Source organism: Suncus etruscus, chromosome 3 (assembly GCF_024139225.1).
Source record: "Suncus etruscus isolate mSunEtr1 chromosome 3, mSunEtr1.pri.cur, whole genome shotgun sequence".
In the NCBI taxonomy this organism is placed as follows: domain Eukaryota; kingdom Metazoa; phylum Chordata; class Mammalia; order Eulipotyphla; family Soricidae; genus Suncus; species Suncus etruscus.
The window spans coordinates 57,562,193-57,581,522 of record NC_064850.1 but is presented as its reverse complement, the minus strand read 5'-3'; the positions used below and the strand labels follow the sequence as shown (position 1 = coordinate 57,581,522).

General features: G+C 41.8%; 1 protein-coding gene across 2 annotated transcripts in view; it reads left to right on the top strand.

The window, feature by feature from the left end:
* Nucleotides 1-19,330, top strand: part of UCHL5 (ubiquitin C-terminal hydrolase L5) — a 47,059-nt gene that overhangs the window by 20,694 nt on the left and 7,035 nt on the right. The window contains exons 7-9 of one of the 2 annotated variants that reach the window (XM_049769735.1): nt 4,920-4,983; nt 13,087-13,189; nt 15,920-16,030. In XM_049769735.1, coding sequence (XP_049625692.1) covers nt 4,920-4,983; nt 13,087-13,189; nt 15,920-16,030 — 278 coding nt within the window. Of the gene's footprint in view, nt 1-4,919; nt 4,984-13,086; nt 13,190-15,916; nt 16,031-19,330 lie in introns of both variants that reach the window. The other variant, XM_049769734.1, reaches the window with a different exon arrangement.

Genomic DNA, 19,330 nt, shown 5'->3' with positions numbered 1-19,330 from the left:
CTGTGCTATCTCTCCGGACCCTTCTCATATTTTTTTACTGTATCACTACCATGCTGTTTTGATCACTATATAGATCTTCAAGTTAGGTAATGAGATGCCTCCCGGTTTATTGTTTATCACTATGGATTTGACTAACTTACGTCTCTTCTGGTTCCACACAAACTTTACAATTGATCTAAGTCCTTGAAGAATATTGCTTGAATTTTAATAGAAATTACATTGAATCTATATATAGTAATTTAGGTAAGATGGTCATTTTTTGATGATATTGATTCTTCCAATGCATGAAAGATATATATATATATGAATGAATTTTTGTGGGGGAGGCTTTTGGGCCTCACCTGGTGGTGCTCAGGGATTACTCCTGGCTCTGAGCTCAGAAATCACTCCTGGCAGGCTCAGGGATCATATGGGATGCTAGGGATAAAATCAGGGTCCATTCTGGGTCAGCCATATGCAAGGCAAATGCCATACCACTGTGCTCTCTCTAGCCTTTCTATCTGAAATATTTTGAAGTTTTTGTAGTATAGGTCTCTCATCTTTCTTGTTAGGTTGATTCCTAGGTACTTTGGACACTTTTAAATGGGATAGACTCTTTGGTCTCTTTCTCCTTTGAGTTGTTATTTGTATATAGGAATGCAGCTGTCTATACATTGACTTGATAGCCAGTAACTTTGCTATATTGGTTTATTGTCTAGGAGCTTTTTTGTGAACTCCTTAGTGTCTTTAATGTCATCATGTCATCTGCAAATAGAGATAGTTTGACTTTCTCTTTTCCTATTTGGATTCCTTTGATTTATTTCTGTTGTCTTATTTCTATTCCTAGAACTTTTTTTTTTAATTATCTTTATTTAAACACTGATTACAAATATAATTGTAGCCTGTCTTGAGTACAGGTGTGGGTGGGGTGGCGAGGAGGGAGATCTGGGAAATTGGTGGTGGGAACCTTGCACTGGTGAAGGGGGGTGTTCTTTACATGACTGTTATCATACAGCTAGAACTTCTAATACTATGATGAATAAGAATAGAGATTGTGGAATCCTTGCCTCATACCTGACCTTAGTGGAAATGCTTTCAGTTTTTCGTCATTAAGAATAATGTTGGCTGTGGGCTTTTTATAGATAGCTGTTACTATCTTGGGGAAGTTTTCTTTCACACCTATTTGTTTGAGGGTTTTCATCATGAATAGGTGATGGATTTTTTTTCAAATGCTTTCTCTGCATCGACTGATATGATCATGTGATTTTTATCCTTCCTTTTACGGATTTAGTGTCTAATGTTGCTTGATTTGTCTTTCTTGCATCCCTGGGATGAGACCCCTTTGGTCCTGGAGTATAATCTTTTTTGATGTATTGTTGGATGCCGTTTGTTAAGATTTTGTTATGGATTTTCACTTCAATATTCATCAGTCAGATTGGTCTGTAGTTTTCTTTCTTGGTGATATCTTTGTTACAACTTCATTGACGGCATTAGGGAGGGTTCCTGTCTTTTCTTTTGGAAGAGTCTAAGGATCGGTAGTAGTAACTCGTCTCTGAATGTTTGATAAAAGTCACCTGTAAACGCTTCTGGTCTGGACTTATTGGGCAAGTTTTTAAATTACTGTTTCAGTTTCCTTACTTGTGATTGGCCTGTTTAGGTTTTCTATAATTGGGAAATTATATTTTTCCAGAAACATGTCCATTTCTTCTAGGTTCTCTAGTTTAACAGATTACAGTTGTTCATAATAAGCTCTCATGATGTCTTGGATCTCTTGGGGTTCTGTTGTAATCGCTCCCCTTTGATTTCTGATTGATTTATTTGAGTATTTTTCCTTATTTTCCCTTGTGAGTCTTGCCAATGGTTTGTCTATCTTGCTTATTCTTTCAAAAAATCAGCTCCTTGTTTTATCAGTTCTTTGTATTGTTTTTCTTTTTCCTATATTGTTAAGTTTTGCTCTGGTTTTATTATTTTTTTTTCTTCTGAGTGTGTTTGGGTTCCTTTGCTGTTGGTTGTCCAGATGTTTAAGGTATGCCTTTAGGTTGTTGGTTTTGTCTTTTTCTTCTTTCCTAATGTAGCCTGTATTGCTGAGTTTTCCCCAATTACATCTTTTCTTGTGTCCCATAGATTTTGCCAATTTGTTTCTTCATTATCATTAGTCTCAAGGAAAATTTTTATTTCTACCTTGATCTCTGAGCATTGTGGTCTGCTTTGTATAATTCTTATATTTTTGAATTTATGTAAGTTAGAGTTGTGTGTTAAAATGTAGTTTGTCCTAGAGAAGGTTCCATGTGCACTTGAGAAGAATGTGCTTTCAGCTTCTTGAGGATGAAAGGCTCTGTATAGATCCATTAGTCCCAGTTCTTCTAGTTTCTTATTTAGGGCTCTTTTGTCTTTGCTAATGTTCTGCTTAGTGGATCTATCCAGTAGCTACAGTGTTGTGTTGAAATCTCCCATACTTTGTTTCTCAAGGTTTGTGTGCAAAAGCCTTACATATTTTGCTGACTCTACATTTGGTGCATAAATGTTGATCAGAGTTAGTACTTCTTGGTATATTGTCCATCCTTGTCTCTAAGTACTTACTTAAGGTTGAATGCAATGTGGCTGTCCCAGTTTTATTGTATTTGCCAGTGGTTTGTATTATTGTTCCATTCTTTTACTCTGAGCCTGTGTCTATCCTGAAATTTTAAATGTGTTTCCTATAGGCAGCAGATGGCTGGGTTTTGTTTCCTGATCCAACCTGCTACTCTGTGCCTTTTAATGTGAGAGTTTAGTCTGTTGGCATTTAAGAAAACTATTGACAGAATGGGTTGTTGAACCATTATATTGTATAGGGTTGTTGTTTTTACAACTGGGTATTTGGTTTATATAATTGATCACTGAGTAGTTCATTTATAGTCTGTTTGGTTAGCGCCAAGTTAGCAAGTTCATTTTTGTCTAAGAATGCTTTTATCCATTCTTCCCATATAAAAGCTTGCTGGATAGTGAACTCTAGGTTTCATTCAACCTGAAACTACTACTTTCATTCAGAAGTTTGAATATGTCCATTTCACTCTTTTCTTCCCTGGATTGTTTCATATGGGAGATCTGGTTTGATTCTTATGTTTCTTCTTTATTACTTAAGCTTTTTCTTTTCCCTTATTTCTATTATTTTAAAGAGTCTATCACTCTCTTTGTTTTTTGCCATTTGGATTACTGTTGTTGTGGTGGTGTTCTGTCTGTTTTGTTTGGCACTTTTTTTTGCCTCTTAGATTTGTACAGTAGTCTCTTTCCAGAGATTGGGAAAGTTCTGTGCTATTATCTCCCTCACTAGTTGTTTTCCCTTTCTTGTATTCCTATAATTCGTAGATTATTTCTTTTGTCTTTGTTCATTAAGTACCTTACATTTTCTTCCATTGTTTTGTCTCTCCTTTTTTGACTTCTTTATTAATACTGGCTTATAATTTGTCTTCAAGTTCATTTATGTGATTTTCCACCTATGTAATGTTTTTTTTTTTTTTTTTTTTGGTTTTTTGGGCCACACCCGGCTAAGCGCTCAGAAATTGCCCCTGGCTTGGGGGGAGCATATGGCACACCGGGGATCGAACCGCGGTTGCGATCTTTCCTTGGCTAGTGCTCGCAAGGCAGACACCTTACCTCTAGCGCCACCTCGCCGGTCCCCACCTATGTAATTCTGCTAACATGCTTTTTTATTTTGCTAACATGTTTTTTAGTTTCTTCAATTCCATTTGTATGAATTCTCTCATCTTCTGGAAGTGTTCTTTGAGTTGATTGAATTGTTCATCTGTAGATTGATTAATTTTGTGGGCTAGTGACTTTGATTTCTGTTGTTAAAACATTGAATGCTAATTTTAGGTCCTCATCAGGTGTTTTGGTGGGCTTTGAGATTTGCCAGGGCTTCTCTGTATGTCCCCAATTGCAGTTGTTTTCTTTAGTTTTTCTATTCTTTCTATTTAGTGGGTTGTAATGCTCGAGTTTCAGGTGTTTTAAGAAAATGATCTATTGAATTGGTTGTCTAAAAGGTGCCTAGAGGTATATCTGCTTTAGAAGTTTTTTTTCTAAACATGGGCCGGAGAGATAGCACAGTGGTAGGGCATTTATCTTGCATGCAGCCAACTTGGGAGTGACCTGGTTTGATTCCCGGCATCACATATGGTCCCCCAGCCTGCCAGGAGTGATCCCTGAGTGCTGCCTGGTGTGACCCAAAAACCAAAATAAATAAATAAAGTATTAAACTTAAAAAAAAAATAAAGAAGTTATTTTCCTAAACATTGCGAGGTTATTTAAATATGATAACAATATTGCTAACTAATTCATTGGTTTGTTTAACTGACTATTGAATGTATATTTTCTATGAGAAAGAAGTGCTAGGTCCAGTTTGCCTAGACATAACTCAAATAAATTGAGATAAATTAAAATGAATGTTTTCAGGGTGTGGGAAGTGGAGGATTGATGGGAAGGGGCTGGGGAGTCTCTTTCTGTGCAGACAAACCTGAGATGGAATGAGAGACAGCAGGTAGATCAGGACCTATGGTGGGATGCAGAAATAGCTTGGGGGAAGACTTTGGAGGTGGCAACTGGCTGTTTGATGGAAGGGATCAGAGGGTCCCTTTCTTTGCAGACAAAACTGAAGTGGGATGAGAGACAGCAGGGAGATCAGGCATTGCTCAACTGTTTGAGCCGCCTTTCAGCCCCTGGAATATGAGTATTAACGACAGTTTATCAGTCATTTGTGAATGACCTGCAATCATGGGTCTGTGTAAGTAGGATGGTGTTCTTTCCCCTTCTGTTTTCTAAAATATTTGTAAAAATGAGGTTTTGCTTTGTTATACTAAAAGAGTTAATACTGTCTCAAAATTTGCTAAAGTATCTATAAAAGGATACTGTCACCGAACTTGGGAAACCGTTGATTTTTATCTAAGTGTTTGAAAATTTCTTTCTAGGTGCATGCAATCAAGATGACTGGATCAGCGCAGTGAGACCAGTAATAGAAAAAAGAATACAAAAGTAAATATTCAGCTAACTTTAATGGCATGAAGTTCTGTTATTTTATTTTTTTTTATAAAATTAGCTTAAACATTTTCTTTTTGCAATGTTATTGAACATAGTTCACTAATTGAAATTCATTTAATTCAGGAATGTGTTTCAGAAAATTCCTAAATTTTGCATCAGTAACTTGACAGTTTGTCTTTTAGAGATGTTGAACATAAAAGTCCTTGTGAAGTTGGAAGAGATTTCGTAAATTATCTTGTAGAGTTTTCCTCTGTTCTATTGGTTTTTGGGCCACACTGGCAGTAGTGAGGGTGGAGGGATCACTCCTGATAGTGTAGCAGTTGGGGGGACACATTGAGATACCAGGAGTGAAACCCAGGCTCCAGCATTAGTGTAGTCTTTGATCTGTCTCCCTTACCCTGAGCATGTGTGACTTTTAAAAATTAAACTTGGGAGTTTGAGAGATAGCACAATGGTAGGTCATTTGCTTTGCACACAGCCAATCCAGGACGGATGGTGGTTTGAATCTAGGCATCCCATATTGTCCCCCATGCCTAGTAGGAATGATTTCTGAGTGCAGAGCCAGGAGTAATCCCTGAGCGCTGCTGGGTGTGACCAAAGAACCAAAAAAAAAAATTAAACTAGTTATTTTGAGATAATTATATATTCACATTTAATTACAGTTCCCGTTATTTTGTAATGGTAACATGCAAAACATGTGCCAGATAGAGTCAGAATCTTGACAGGGCCACAGTCAAGATACAGAGTGATTTGGTGTCTTTGCCTTCTTTGGGAATGAGTGTGATATTAGCCTCATTAAAAGAGTTGGGGAGGATTCCTGTTTTTTCTATGGTTTGGAAAAGCCTATGGAAAAGTGGTAGTAAGTCTTCTTGAAATGTTTGATAGAATTCACTTGTAAATCCATCTGGGCCTGGGCTTTTGTTCTTAGGGAGTTTTTTTATTACGTCTTCAATTTCCTCTGAGGTGATTGGTCTGTTTAGGCTTTCTAGATCTTCCTTTTCCAGTCTTGGAAGAGGGTGTTTGTCTAAGAATCTGTCGATTTCTACTGGGTTCTCTAGCCTAGTTGAGTATAGTTGTTCATAGTATGATCTCATGATATGTTGTATTTCTTGGGGTTCTGTTGTAATCTCTCCCCTTTCATTTGTGATCCTGTTGATTTGGGTGTTTTCCCTCTTTTTTTTGGTGAGTTTTGCCAATGGTTTGTCTATCTTGTTTATTTTTTCGAAAAACCAACTCCTGGTCTCATTGATTTTTTTGTATTGTTTTCTTGGTTTCGATGTTGTTTATTTCTGCTCTGGTTTTTATTATTTCTTGCCTTCTGGTTGTGGTTGGATTTCTCTGTTGCTGTTGTTCCAATTCTTTGAGGTGATCTTTTAAACTGTTGGTTTTGTTATTTTCCTGTTTCTTGACATAGGCCTCTATTGCTATGAGTTTCCCCCTAATTACTGCTTTTGCTGTGTCCCATAAATTTTGACATGTTGTCTCTTCATTGTCATTTGTCTCAAGGAATCTTTTTATTTCTTCCTTGAGTTGTTCTTTGATCCAGCTGTTGTTGAGCAGGATGTTGTTTAATCTCCAGGTACTAGTTTTCCTCCATTGCTTCTTCTTGACATCAATTTTAACCTCTGTTGCATAGTGATCTGAAAGGGTACTTCTTATGATCCTTACCTTTGTGGTCTTATATAGGTTGGCTTTGTATCCTAATACATGGTCTATTCTGGAGAAGGTTCCATGTGGGTTTGAGAAGAATGTGTATTCTGCTTTCTGGGGATGGAGGGCTCTATATAAATCTATTAGCCATAAATCTTCTAATTTTTCATTTAGAGCTCTTATTTCTTTGCTATTTTTCTGTTTGGTGGATCTGTCCAGTGGTGATAGTGGAGTATTGAGGTCCCCTACTATTATCACATTTCCCTTCATGTGTTTCTCCAGGTTTGCCAGTAGTTGCCTCACATATTTTGCTGACTCTACATTAGGTGCATAGATATTGATCAGGGTTAGTGTTTCTTGATCTAATGTTCCCCTAATCAGTAAGTAGTGTCCCTCTTTGTCTCTGATCACTTTCTTGAGGTTGAATACAATTTGGTCTGATATAAGAATGGCTGTCCCTGCTCTTTTTTGTTTTCCATTGGCCTGAATAATTACTTTCCATCCTTTTATTCTAAGCCTGTGCTTATCCTGTAGCTGTAGGTGTGTTTCTTGCAGACAGCAGAAGTCCGGTTTATTTTTCCTAACCCAGTTCTCTACTATGTGTCTTTTAAATGGAGAGTTTAGTCCGTTCACATTTAGGGAAATTATTGATAGAGAGGACTGTTGTGCAGTTGTATTGTGTGCAGTGGTTGTTGTTACAATCGGGGGTTTGGATTGTGTAATTCATCTCTGAGTAAGTCGCTTAGGATCGGCTTAGTTTGCACAAATAGTTCAAGTTCGTTCATGTTTGAGAATGTTTTTAGTCTGCCCTCCCATATGAATGATAGTTTTGCTGGGTATTGCACCCTGGGTTGGAAGTTTCTTTCATTCAGTCGTGTAAATATGTCATTCCACTGTCTTCTTGCTTGAATTATTTCAAATGGAAGATCCGGTTTGATTCTTATGTCCTTTCCTTTGTACTTGAGGTTTTTTTTCTCCCTTATTGCCTTTAGGAGTTCCTCTTTCTCTTTGTTTTTTGCCATTTGGATTATTATGTGTCTTGGTGTGGGTTTATTAGGGTCTATTTTATTAGGGACTCTCTTGACTTCCTGGATTTGTCCTGAAGTGTCTTTCCAGAGTGTGGGGAAGTTCTCTGTTATTATCTCCCTGACTACCTGTTCTTCCCCCTTCCCTATTTCCTCCCCTTCTGGTATACCCACAATTCTTAGATTGTTTCTTTTGTCTTTGTTCATTAGATATTGGATTTTTCCTTCCAGTGCTTTGCCTTTTATTTCTTTGTTGGTTTCTTGATCATTTTTTGATTGTAGTTTTCCTTCGAGTTCTTCGATGTGCTTCTCCAACTCTGTGTTTCTGCTCATAAGACTTGCTACTTTGTCTTTTAAGTCCTTCACTTCTTTTTGTATGGAATCTCTCATGTTCTTTGACATTTCTTCTTTAATTTGGCTGATTCGTTCGTCCATGGATTTCTTATACTCGGTTGCTAGGGTTTCTTTCAATTCTTTTATTAATTCTTGCATTTCCTTCCTCATGACAGCTTTTAGGTCTTCTTCCCGTGGATCTGTGCGTTTTGGTGGACTTGGAAATTTGATAGGGTTTGTCATGGTGTCTCCAGTTATTAGCGATTTCCTTGCTTTACGCATTGTTCTTTGTATTTAATGGTGTATTTTGGAGTGCTGTGGCTTCTACTTTTGGCCTGCTTTGACCCCTTCCTGAAGGTGTTTCTAGAGGGGCCTGTTGGGTGAGTTTGTTGAGCCTAGCCCTTTCTCCTCCCCTTTGCTTCCTAGAGTTCAGCCTTCCTGCTGTGGGTCTTTTCCCTTTTCTGCTCCTTATTTCTGTCAGCGGTGCAGTTCTACTCCTGGCCACAATGGTTACTGGCGCTGTTGAGCCTAGCTCTCAATCCCCCCTCCTTTCTCTGGGAGTCAATGGATTTCCGCCCCCTCCAAACCTCCCTTGATGGAGTTCCCTCAGTCTACCCTTTCAGGCTCTGCCCTCACCCTTGGGGAGTCCCTGATCCGCTCCAGGGCCCAAGGGGGTGGATTGCTCTAGGTCACCTGAGAGTCCAGATAGCTGGCCCTATCTCCCCCGACTATTCCGGTTGCTCAACTTGCCTTTCCAGGCGCCCACCCGGGGGAAGGGACTCACTGGGGGGGGGGGGGGAGTCAGTCCTGACGACAAGGAAACAAAGTCTCACCCAAGCCGCACAGGAAACAAAGTCTCCCCCAGGTCGCACAAGGGAGCAAAATCTCACCCAAGCCGCACAGAAAACCCTGTCTCCCCCGAGCCGCACAAGGGAGCAAAACTCTCACCCAAGCCCCACAGGGAACCAAGTTTCCTCCGAGCCGCACAAGGGAGCAAAACTCTCACCCAAGCCGCACAGAAAACCCTGTCTCCCCCGAGCCGCACAAGGGAGCAAAACTCTCACCCAAGCCGCACAGGGAACCAAGTTTCCTCCGAGCCGCACAAGGGAGGGAACTCTCACCCAAGCCACACAGGAAACAAAGTTTCCCCCGAGCCGCACAAGGGAGCAAAACTCTCACCCAAGCCGCACAGGAAACAAAGTTTCCCCCGAGCCGCACAAGGGAGCAAAACTCTCACCCAAGCCGCACAGAAAACCCTGTCTCCCCCGAGTCGCACAAGGGAGCAAAACTCTCACCCAGGCCGCACAGGGAACCAAGTTTCCTCCCAGCCGCACAAGGGAGGGAACTCTCACCCAAGCCACACAGGAAACAAAGTTTCCTCCGAGCCGCACAAGGGAGCAAAACTCTCACCCAAGCCGCACAGGAAACAAAGTTTCCCCCGAGCCGCACAAGGGAGCAAAACTCTCACCCAAGCCGCACAGGGAACCAAGTTTCCCCCAAGCCGCACAAGGGAGCAAAACTCTCACCCAAGCCGCACAGAAAACCCTGTCTCCCCCGAGCCGCACAAGGGAGCAAAACTCTCACCCAAGCTGCACAGTAAACCCTGTCTCCCCCGAGCCGCACAAGGGAGCAAAACTCTCACCCAAGCCGCACAGAAAACCCTGTCTCCCCCGAGTCGCACAAGGGAGCAAAACTCTCACCCAAGCCGCACAGGGAACCAAGTTTCCTCCGAGCCGCACAAGGGAGGGAACTCTCACCCAAGCCACACAGGAAACAAAGTTTCCCCCGAGCCGCACAAGGGAGCAAAACTCTCACCCAAGCCGCACAGCCCTGTCTCCCCCGAGCCGCACAAGGGAGCAAAACTCTCACCCAAGCCGCACAGAAAACCCTGTCTCCCCCGAGTCGCACAAGGGAGCAAAACTCTCACCCAAGCCGCACAGGGAACCAAGTTTCCCCCAAGCCGCACAAGGGAGCAAAACTCTCACCCAAGCCACACAGGAAACAAAGTTTCCCCCAAGCCGCACAAGGGAGCAAAACTCTCACCCAAGCCGCACAGGAAACAAAGTTTCCCCCGAGCCGCACAAGGGAGCAAAACTCTCACCCAAGCCGCACAGGGAACCAAGTTTCCCCCAAGCCGCACAAGGGAGCAAAACTCTCACCCAAGCCGCACAGAAAACCCTGTCTCCCCCGAGCCGCACAAGGGAGCAAAACTCTCACCCAAGCTGCACAGTAAACCCTGTCTCCCCCGAGCCGCACAAGGGAGCAAAACTCTCACCCAAGCCGCACAGAAAACCCTGTCTCCCCCGAGTCGCACAAGGGAGCAAAACTCTCACCCAAGCCGCACAGGGAACCAAGTTTCCTCCGAGCCGCACAAGGGAGGGAACTCTCACCCAAGCCACACAGGAAACAAAGTTTCCCCCGAGCCGCACAAGGGAGCAAAACTCTCACCCAAGCCGCACAGCCCTGTCTCCCCCGAGCCGCACAAGGGAGCAAAACTCTCACCCAAGCCGCACAGAAAACCCTGTCTCCCCCGAGCCGCACAAGGGAGCAAAACTCTCACCCAAGCTGCACAGAAAACCCTGTCTCCCCCGAGCCGCACAAGGGAGCAAAACTCTCACCCAAGCCGCACAGAAAACCCTGTCTCCCCCGAGTCGCACAAGGGAGCAAAACTCTCACCCAAGCCGCACAGGGAACCAAGTTTCCTCCGAGCCGCACAAGGGAGGGAACTCTCACCCAAGCCACACAGGAAACAAAGTTTCCCCCGAGCCGCACAAGGGAGCAAAACTCTCACCCAAGCCGCACAGCCCTGTCTCCCCCGAGCCGCACAAGGGAGCAAAACTCTCACCCAAGCCGCACAGGGAACCAAGTTTCCCCCAAGCCGCACAAGGGAGCAAAACTCTCACCCAAGCCGCACAGAAAACCCTGTCTCCCCCGAGCCGCACAAGGGAGCAAAACCCTATTTCTTTTATTGTCAGATAATATATCATTTTGGTCAATTTATGTACATTTAGTTTGTACAATAAGCAGTTGAATAAAACCTTTTCTGGAAATAATTTTAACTACTGTGATTTAGCATTTAGGTAGAAAAATGAATATTATTAGTTTAGAAACCAACTTAAATATTACATACATGCTTTTAACCAAAATAATTCCCACTATCATTTAAAAGTCATTATTTTAATTTTAATTAAAGACAATTTTAAAAGAAAATATTAAACACAATCATTTAGCCAATTTTGTGAAACTGATTTATGCCAAAGAAAGGATTCAAGGAAGATTAATTTAAGCATAAGCATTTACTTACTAGAATTAGAAAAAAAATGAGTGTTATTTCAGGTTTGTTTGACTACTGTGTGATGAGAAATATTCACCAAAGTTATTATGGAGCTACTTTTCTGTAGCTTTTTCTATACTTTTCTGGCTTTCTTTAAAATTTTTTTTTTTAATTTAAACACCATGGTTTTAAGGTTGTTCATACCCCAGTGTTTTCTTCACAGATGCAATTGTGTATTGATTGAGTTATAGTCATACAATCTACCACCTTCACCAGTGCGAATTTCCTGTCTTGGTTCAGTTTTAGAAACAACAATTTTTATAGTTCAAAACAGTCACATTCTTTTCAATGACTAGAAATATGTAAGAGAAACTTATGAGTGAACTACTGTAGAATCAGGTTTGTGTTCTCATATATCTTAATTTGCCTAGTCACTGTCTATAGGTTATTGGTGACTTTTTTTCTCCTAAAGTCACTCTCTGTTGTAAACAAGGTAATACAGTGAAATTTTCAAGGTCAAAGAAGGAAAAAAACAACATTGAAAATTTTAGAAACACGTGGTAAGAAATTGTATGTTTAAGAGGCTGGAGAGATAGTACAGTGGGTTGGACACTTGCTTTGCATCAAGCCAACCCAGCTTTGATTCCCAGCATCACATAAAATTCCCATACTTGGGGATAGAACACTGACTTTGCTTTTTTGAGCCCCTGTATCCAATCTTTAGCACCACTAAAATAAATAACCTGCATTAGATCAAGTCTTGGGGAAAAAATATAAGGTGAGGATATAGTCAGTTACCCTTAAGAAACAGGCATAGGGCCCAGAGAGATAGCACAGTGGCGTTTGCCTTGCAAGCAATCGATCCAGGACCAAAGGTGATTGGTTCGAATCCCGGTGTCTCATATAGTTCCCCGTCTCATATAGTTCCCTGTGCCTGCCAGGAACTATTTCTGAACAGACAGCCAGTAACCCCTCAGCACCGCCAGGTGTGGCCCAAAAAACAAAAAAAAAACAAAAAAGAAACAGGCATAATTGGCCTTATACCTGTGGTTCTTTGTGTGTGTGTGTGTGTGTGTGTGTGTGTGTGTGTGTGTGTGTGTGTGTGCATGTATTTTGATTTTTGGGTCACACCCGGCAGCACTCAGGGATTACTCCTGGCTCTACACTCAGAAATCACTCCTGGCAGGCTCGGGGGACCATATGGGATGCCAGGACTCAAACCACCGTCCTTATGCATGCAAGGCAAATGCCTTACCTCCATGCTATCTCTCCGGCCTCTTTGTATATTTTTATAAGATCCTAAGTGAAATGCTTATTTTCATTTTGAGAACTGATGGAAGTATTCAAATTGGGAGCTAGAGAGATAGCTAGAGAGGTAGTGCACTTGCCTTGCATGAGGCTGATGAGGGTTTCATCCCCAGCACCTCATGTAGTCCTTAAACCTTGCCAGGAATAAGCCAGGAGTAAGCCCTGAGCACAGCCAAGTGTGGCCCAGAAACAATCAAACTAAGAAGAAAACAACAAAAAGAGTTATTTTAAATGTTTAAGAGGTGATAATGTTATTTAAAATATGCAAGCATATTTGATGGATGTTATGGGGTTTTTTTGTTGCTGTAATTGAATTATTTTTCATATATAAGTGCTTTTCTACAAGGGCAATTTTTATTGTGAGTCAAAGGATAGATTTATATATACCCAGGAAGGAGAGTTGTGGATTATCACAGTTATCTTAATTATAGTGGTTAATATTTACAAATCTCTACATTTATAGCATTATAAACTTCTTTTTTTTTCTTCCCCCCTCTTTTTTTTAAGGTACAGTGAAGGTGAGATTCGCTTTAACTTAATGGCTATTGTGTCTGACAGAAAGATGATTTACGAGCAGAAGATAGCGGAGTTGCAGAGGCAGCTTGCCGAGGTTCGTGGTGCTTGGCTCTTTCTTCTTTGGTAGGCCTCGTTTCGGGATGGTAGCTGTGAGTGTGGTGCCCAAAAGCCACTCCTGGTGTCCTTCAGGGCTGAACACGCTCTTCTGCAGGCACAGTAAGTGCCCTGCAAGTGGAGCCACCTACCCTTCCCCAAGGCCCAAGTTTTACTTTCTTTTCTTTTTTTGGTTTTTGGGCCACACCCGTTGACACTCAGGGGTTACTCCTGGCTATTTGCTTAGAAATCACTCCTGGCTTGGGTGACCATATGGAACACCCAGGGATCGAACCTTGGTCCATCCTAGGTTAGTATGTGCAAGGCAGATGCCCTACTGCTTGTGCCACCACTCTGGCTCCTACTTTATCTTTGTTTTGTTTTGGAGCCACACCCAGCGGTGCTCAGGGATTACTGCTGACTCTGCACTCAGAAATTGCTCTTGGCAGGCTTGGGGGACCATATGGGATTTTGGGAATAGATCCCAGGTCTGTTGTGTGCAAGGCAAATGGCATACCCAGGTACCCACAGTGCTATCGCTCTGGCACTGAGGCCCAAGTTTTAAATAAAAAATTCTAGTTATGGGCCCGGAGAGATAGCACAGCAGTGTTTGCCTTGCAAGCAGCCGATCCAGGACCAAAGGTGGTTGGTTCGAATCCCGGTGTCCCATACGGTCCCCCGTGCCTGCCAGGAGCTATTTCTGAGCAGACAGCCAGGAGTAACCCCTGAGCACCACCGGGTGTGGCCCCCCCCCAAAAAAAAATTCTAGTTATGTTTTATCAGGGAAAATATTTACTAGCCTTCCTCTCTTCATTCCATCTTTTAAAATAATAAGTAGTTGAGGGCCAAAATGATAGTACAGTGGTGAGGGCGTTTGCCTTTCAGATGGCTAACCTGGGTTCAATTCCTGGCATTCTCTATGGTCTCCCAAGCCTGCCAGAAGTAATTTCTGAGTACAGAGCCAGGAGTAACCCCTGAGCATCACTGATGTGGCCAAAAAAATAAAAAGATCAAACAAAAAGTAAAAATAGGTAGTTGCTTGTGTTTAGCTCTTAGCATTGCCACTTAATGAATATGTAACTTTTTGGTCTGTTTTCTCTTGCCTCAGTTTTCTCGTGTAAAATGAGAATAGTGGTATTTTTTTTTTTTTGGTTTTTGGTGTTTTGGGCCACACCCATTTGATGCCCAGGGGTTACTCCTGGCTATGCACTCAGAAGTCGCTCCTGGCTTGGGGGACCATATGGGACGCCGAGGGATCGGTCCGTCCTAGGCTAGCGCAGGTAAGGCAGGCACCTTACGTCTAGCGCCACCGCCCGGCCCCAGAATAGTGGTATTTTTAAGGTACAAGTCACTTAAAACACTGAATGACACATAGTATATGCCCACTATTAAAATGAGAGCTTTACTCTAAATTTATTATATTATTAAATAAGTTTAAATTTTTTCAAATTGGGAGTTGGACAAATCACATAGCATGGAGGGAATTTGCCTGGCATGTTCACAACCTTAGTTTGATCCCTGGCATCCCTATGGTCTTCTGAGCATTGCCAGGAGTAATTACTGAGTGCAGAGTCAAGAGTAAGTCTTTACTGGCTGTGGCCAGAAAAAAAACCCTAAAAAAGGAAATGTAATGAGCCAGAGCAATAGCACACTGGGTAGGGCATTTGTACATGTGGCCAACCTGGTTTCCATCCTTGGCATCCTAGATGGTCCCCTAAGCCTTCTATGAGTAATTTCAGAGTGAAGAGCAGGAATAATGTCTAAGTGCTGCCTAGTGTGGTCCCAAGCTAAAGTAAATAAATAAATAAAAATTTATCTAAATTGACTAGATGTATTTAGGTTCACTTGCAGTTTCTTGGTTCATTATCTTTTCTAATAAATATGGTTGGAAAAGACAATTATCAAAACATTTTTATTTTCTCATGATTTTTTTGGGAGGGTCACTCCCTGCAGTGCTCAGGCTCACTCTTGGCTCTGTGCTCAGAAATTTTTCCTGACAAGCTTGGGGACCACATGGCATGATGCCCAGGATAGAACCCAACTAAGCCTTGTGCCCAACCCTCTGTGCTATCACTTTGTCCCCAGTTTCATTTTCTTAAATACATATTTAAACAAATTTATTATGTAGCTGTATAGAAATTTTATTAAAGTGGTATCATAGATTGATTTTAGGTGAAAATTTGCAGGTATTTTTATACAACATAGAACATGGAACACACTATTTAGGTCATCTCTATAGTAACTGGCATTTGGGCCATTTTGGCCACACCTTGTGGTATTTACGAGTTACTCCTGTCTCAGTACTCAGGGACATTCCTGGCAGTGCTGAGTGGGGAGGATTATGCAGTGTCTGGGATGGAGTCCAGGCCTCCTTTTGTGCAGAACACCGACTGTTGTGCTTTCTCACTGACCTGGACGCTTATCTATAGAGTTTAGGGTCACATCCAGCATTGCCCAGGTTTTACTCCTACTCTTGGGTTCTGCATTCAAGGATCATTCTTGGTGGGACTCAGGGATATGGTGTGCTGGGGACTGAAGTCAGGTAAGCCTTTTGTAAGGCAAATGCCCTAACCACTGGACTCTCTTTCTAGCCCCTGGACTTTTATCTTTTAATATTACAGTTTTATTAGGTTAGTCTGTGTCACCAATATTAAGAATAAGAATTTGAAACTATTTTTTATATGTCCTGGGCTTAATCATGAGGGTGTGCTACTTTCTTCTTCCCAAGGAGGAACCCATGGATACAGACCAGGGTAATAACATGTTAAGTGCAATTCAGTCAGAGGTTGCCAAGAACCAGATGCTCATTGAAGAAGAGGTGCAGAAATTAAAAAGATACAAGGTAGGTTTTATGAATTTGTTTAACTGATTTATAATTTACTCTATCAGAATGAATTGATTCTGTCACAGAGGTAACTAGTGAGGTTTTTTTCTTTTTTCATTTTGCAATGTATTATTAATGCATGCAGATTTTTGTTTTTGGGGGGTGGGGCCCACACTGGTTAGATTTACTCCCGGCTCTGCACTCAGAGATCACTCCTGATGGAGCTCCAGGGAACACTATGGGGAGCCTGAGATCAAACTGGGGTCTGTTGCGAGCAAGACCAGTTAGTTTCCTGCCTGCTGTATGTAACATGTTTAGATTTTTTACCTATTTGATGCTTTGTGGGTGCTCATTAGCTCATTTTTGACCATAAGAGTCACTTTACACTGATTCCTCTAAGTTCTTCTGCCTTAATTCTTTATCTTCCTTGATTTTTGTTTTTTTCCTCTCCCCTATTGTTGCAGTGTATTAGGGTTCACGTATATGATTGCAATGCATCTGAGGTCATCTGCACATTGATACAGGGCTCCTGGGGTTACACGTTTGTTTGTGATGCATGGAAAGTCATGCCCCTTGGCTATGGTTTACGCAGGGTGTACACAGTTCTTTTCAGCACAGCTGTGTATCTGGAGCTCATTCTGTACTTTAAGGAATTGCTTTGCTCTGGGGGGAGATGTGGGCTGAAGCTAGGACCCAGCTAAGAACCAGCTCACTACCTCATGCTGTCAGACTCCAGCATGAGCCACACTCGTGCCCAATGCTCTTGTTTCAGTGTTAGCAGCTTCATCATGTTGCAAAGGGACAGAATGTTTCGAGCTCCGCACCCACATTTCCTCTGTCAGACTTAGCTGCGGTGTTTGTGCATATTCTTTTATTTCTGTTTTGGGGCCACACTACTGTAGTTCTCAGGTCTTATTCCTGACTCTGTGCTCAGGGATAACTCCTGGTGGGAATAATACATGTTGCCAGGTCTCATACACTGGTGGGCTGTTATATAAGGCAAGTGCCTTACCCATTGTATTATTTCTTGGCCTCTCAGAATTTGTTTTTATTTGTTTGTTTGTTTTTGAGCCACATATCCAGCAGTGCTCAGGGTTTACTCCTGGTTCCTTGCTTAGAAATTACTCCTGTCAAGCTCGGGGGACCAGATGGACCAGGGCTTCTTGAATGTCTTCTACTTCTTTCCATTTTCTGTTAATAATTTTTTAATGTATTTTTTTATTAAATATATTTTTTATTTAAGTAATATGATCATATTTGGGTTACAGTCATAACCAGAACACCCCCCTTCACCAGTGCAACATTACCCCTTCCCCCTTCCCCCTTCCCATCCCCTACCTGCATTCGCGACAGGCACTCTACTACAGTAATTTGTTTTTAAGTTCAGTAAGTTGTATTTTTTTTCTTTAAAGGATAAGAGTAAAAAAAAATATATATAGTAAAGGTGTGATAGTGGCAATCGCCAATGTTTGCATAGGTCCAGAAAAATGGAGAAAATGGAAAAAAAGTCCTTGACCTGATTACAAAAAGGCCTCACCCCAGAAGTTTTATTGGCATAAGACAAACTCTGGGTTCCAGGCATACCAGTCTATCCAACTACAGTCATTCTCAAGGTCCCGGTGAAACTTTTGCACACTTTAGCTATAGTTGGTATCAGACTTTTATATTTAAAGACTCTGGATTCTGTGCATTTCTTTCGTCGATGTCAGGCTGATGTGGAGCATCCTCTAGTTTCAGCATATCATTAAATGCAGAGCGATCTGCCCTGCCTGCAGACTGTTGCTGAGTCGCCTGGGTGTTGGGAGTACTCTTTGGAGTAAGTCAATACCAAAGCAGTGATAGGTCTTCTCTGGTAGAGGCTTGGATCCTGGGAATGTTAAAGACAATTGTGGTTGTTTCCATAGATCAGGTGTGTGTGGGCGATGCCCATTCTTCTGAGACCTGAGCCAAATCATTATGCCAATGTTCAGGGTAAAAGGCCTAATTACATTACCAAATTTGTGTTCCCATCTCTATTAGATAAAAACTTGTTTGCATATGTATTATTTTCCCATTTTAATGTGCCTATGCAAAAGAGAAGCAATGCCACAAGATACTGTTGGTGCATCTGCGGGTCAACGAATAAAGTCCAACATTTCCCGTAACTTGGTATAAACGTGAAATCTATACAGAATTACTCTTCTACCAGTATTGCTTATAAAACAGATCTCACAGGGGGAAAATCAAACAATCAAATAACTAATCTAGTGGGCAAAATTGTCACTATATGAGGATATTTGAAAAGAGTTATAGATGTAAGGGAATACATCTGAGATATACAAAAGAGATGCATGTGACCCTTTTATGTTTTAAAAAGAAAAAAAAAGAAAGAAAACAAGGGTATTTGAAGACAACAGGTGATAGTTGAGTTTGAGACATGTTTTGTGGCATTACAGAACCCTATATTGTCCTTGAACTAGGGGTTATGTTGAAGCTGATTCCGGTATCATGCAACAGTCCATAGTTTGATGGAGGCATGAGGGGCCACCAAGCATGGGTCAACAGGCGTGTTGGTTGTAGTTGTTTGTATAGGCATGAGCTGAGGACCGAGAGGGTGTCATTCAATGAGGAACTGGATGGTGGTGTTGGAGCAGAAGGTCAGTCTTGGTGTCTACCCAATCAGGAACTGAGGATAAGGAGGGTTGAATAAGGGGAAGATAATGGTTCAGGGTTTGGGTATGAGGAGGTAGGAGAGACAAAGGGGTGAGGGGAGAGGCAATACATAAAAGACTAGACAATAAAGGTCAATTTGAGTGTTTTATCAGAATCTTGGGCATCCTGATTCTATTCCTAGGAACAGTCTAGTATCAGGAACGTTTTTGGATAATGCTTAAAAAGTACATTTGTCTGCGCCCGCACAGGTTTGAAATATCGTATTACTAGCAAACAAAACGGGGTCGAATATACATAAAGGAGAGGTTTCCCTCCTCCGCCTGCCCACCAGGGCCTGAGTTGCCAGGGCCGGCCATGAAGACCCGCCTGGCGTGGGGGGGGTCCCAGTCTCCTGGACCAAGTGTTCAACCCAGGAGATCTGTGGCCCGCTGTCTGACCAGCGACCCTAACATACCAGAAAAACAGAGGGATGGCTTTCCTGGCATGTGCCCATTTTCTGTTAATAATTTTTACACAACACAAACAAATCAAGATTTATTGATAACAAATCAGAAATTTGTTTGGAAACAGTGTGATCCTTCCTGCTGTCTGTGGTGTGATCTCAGGGTTTTAACTAGACTGAGCAATGCCTAGTTTCCCCTGCATTCTCGATAGGAAATAATTCAA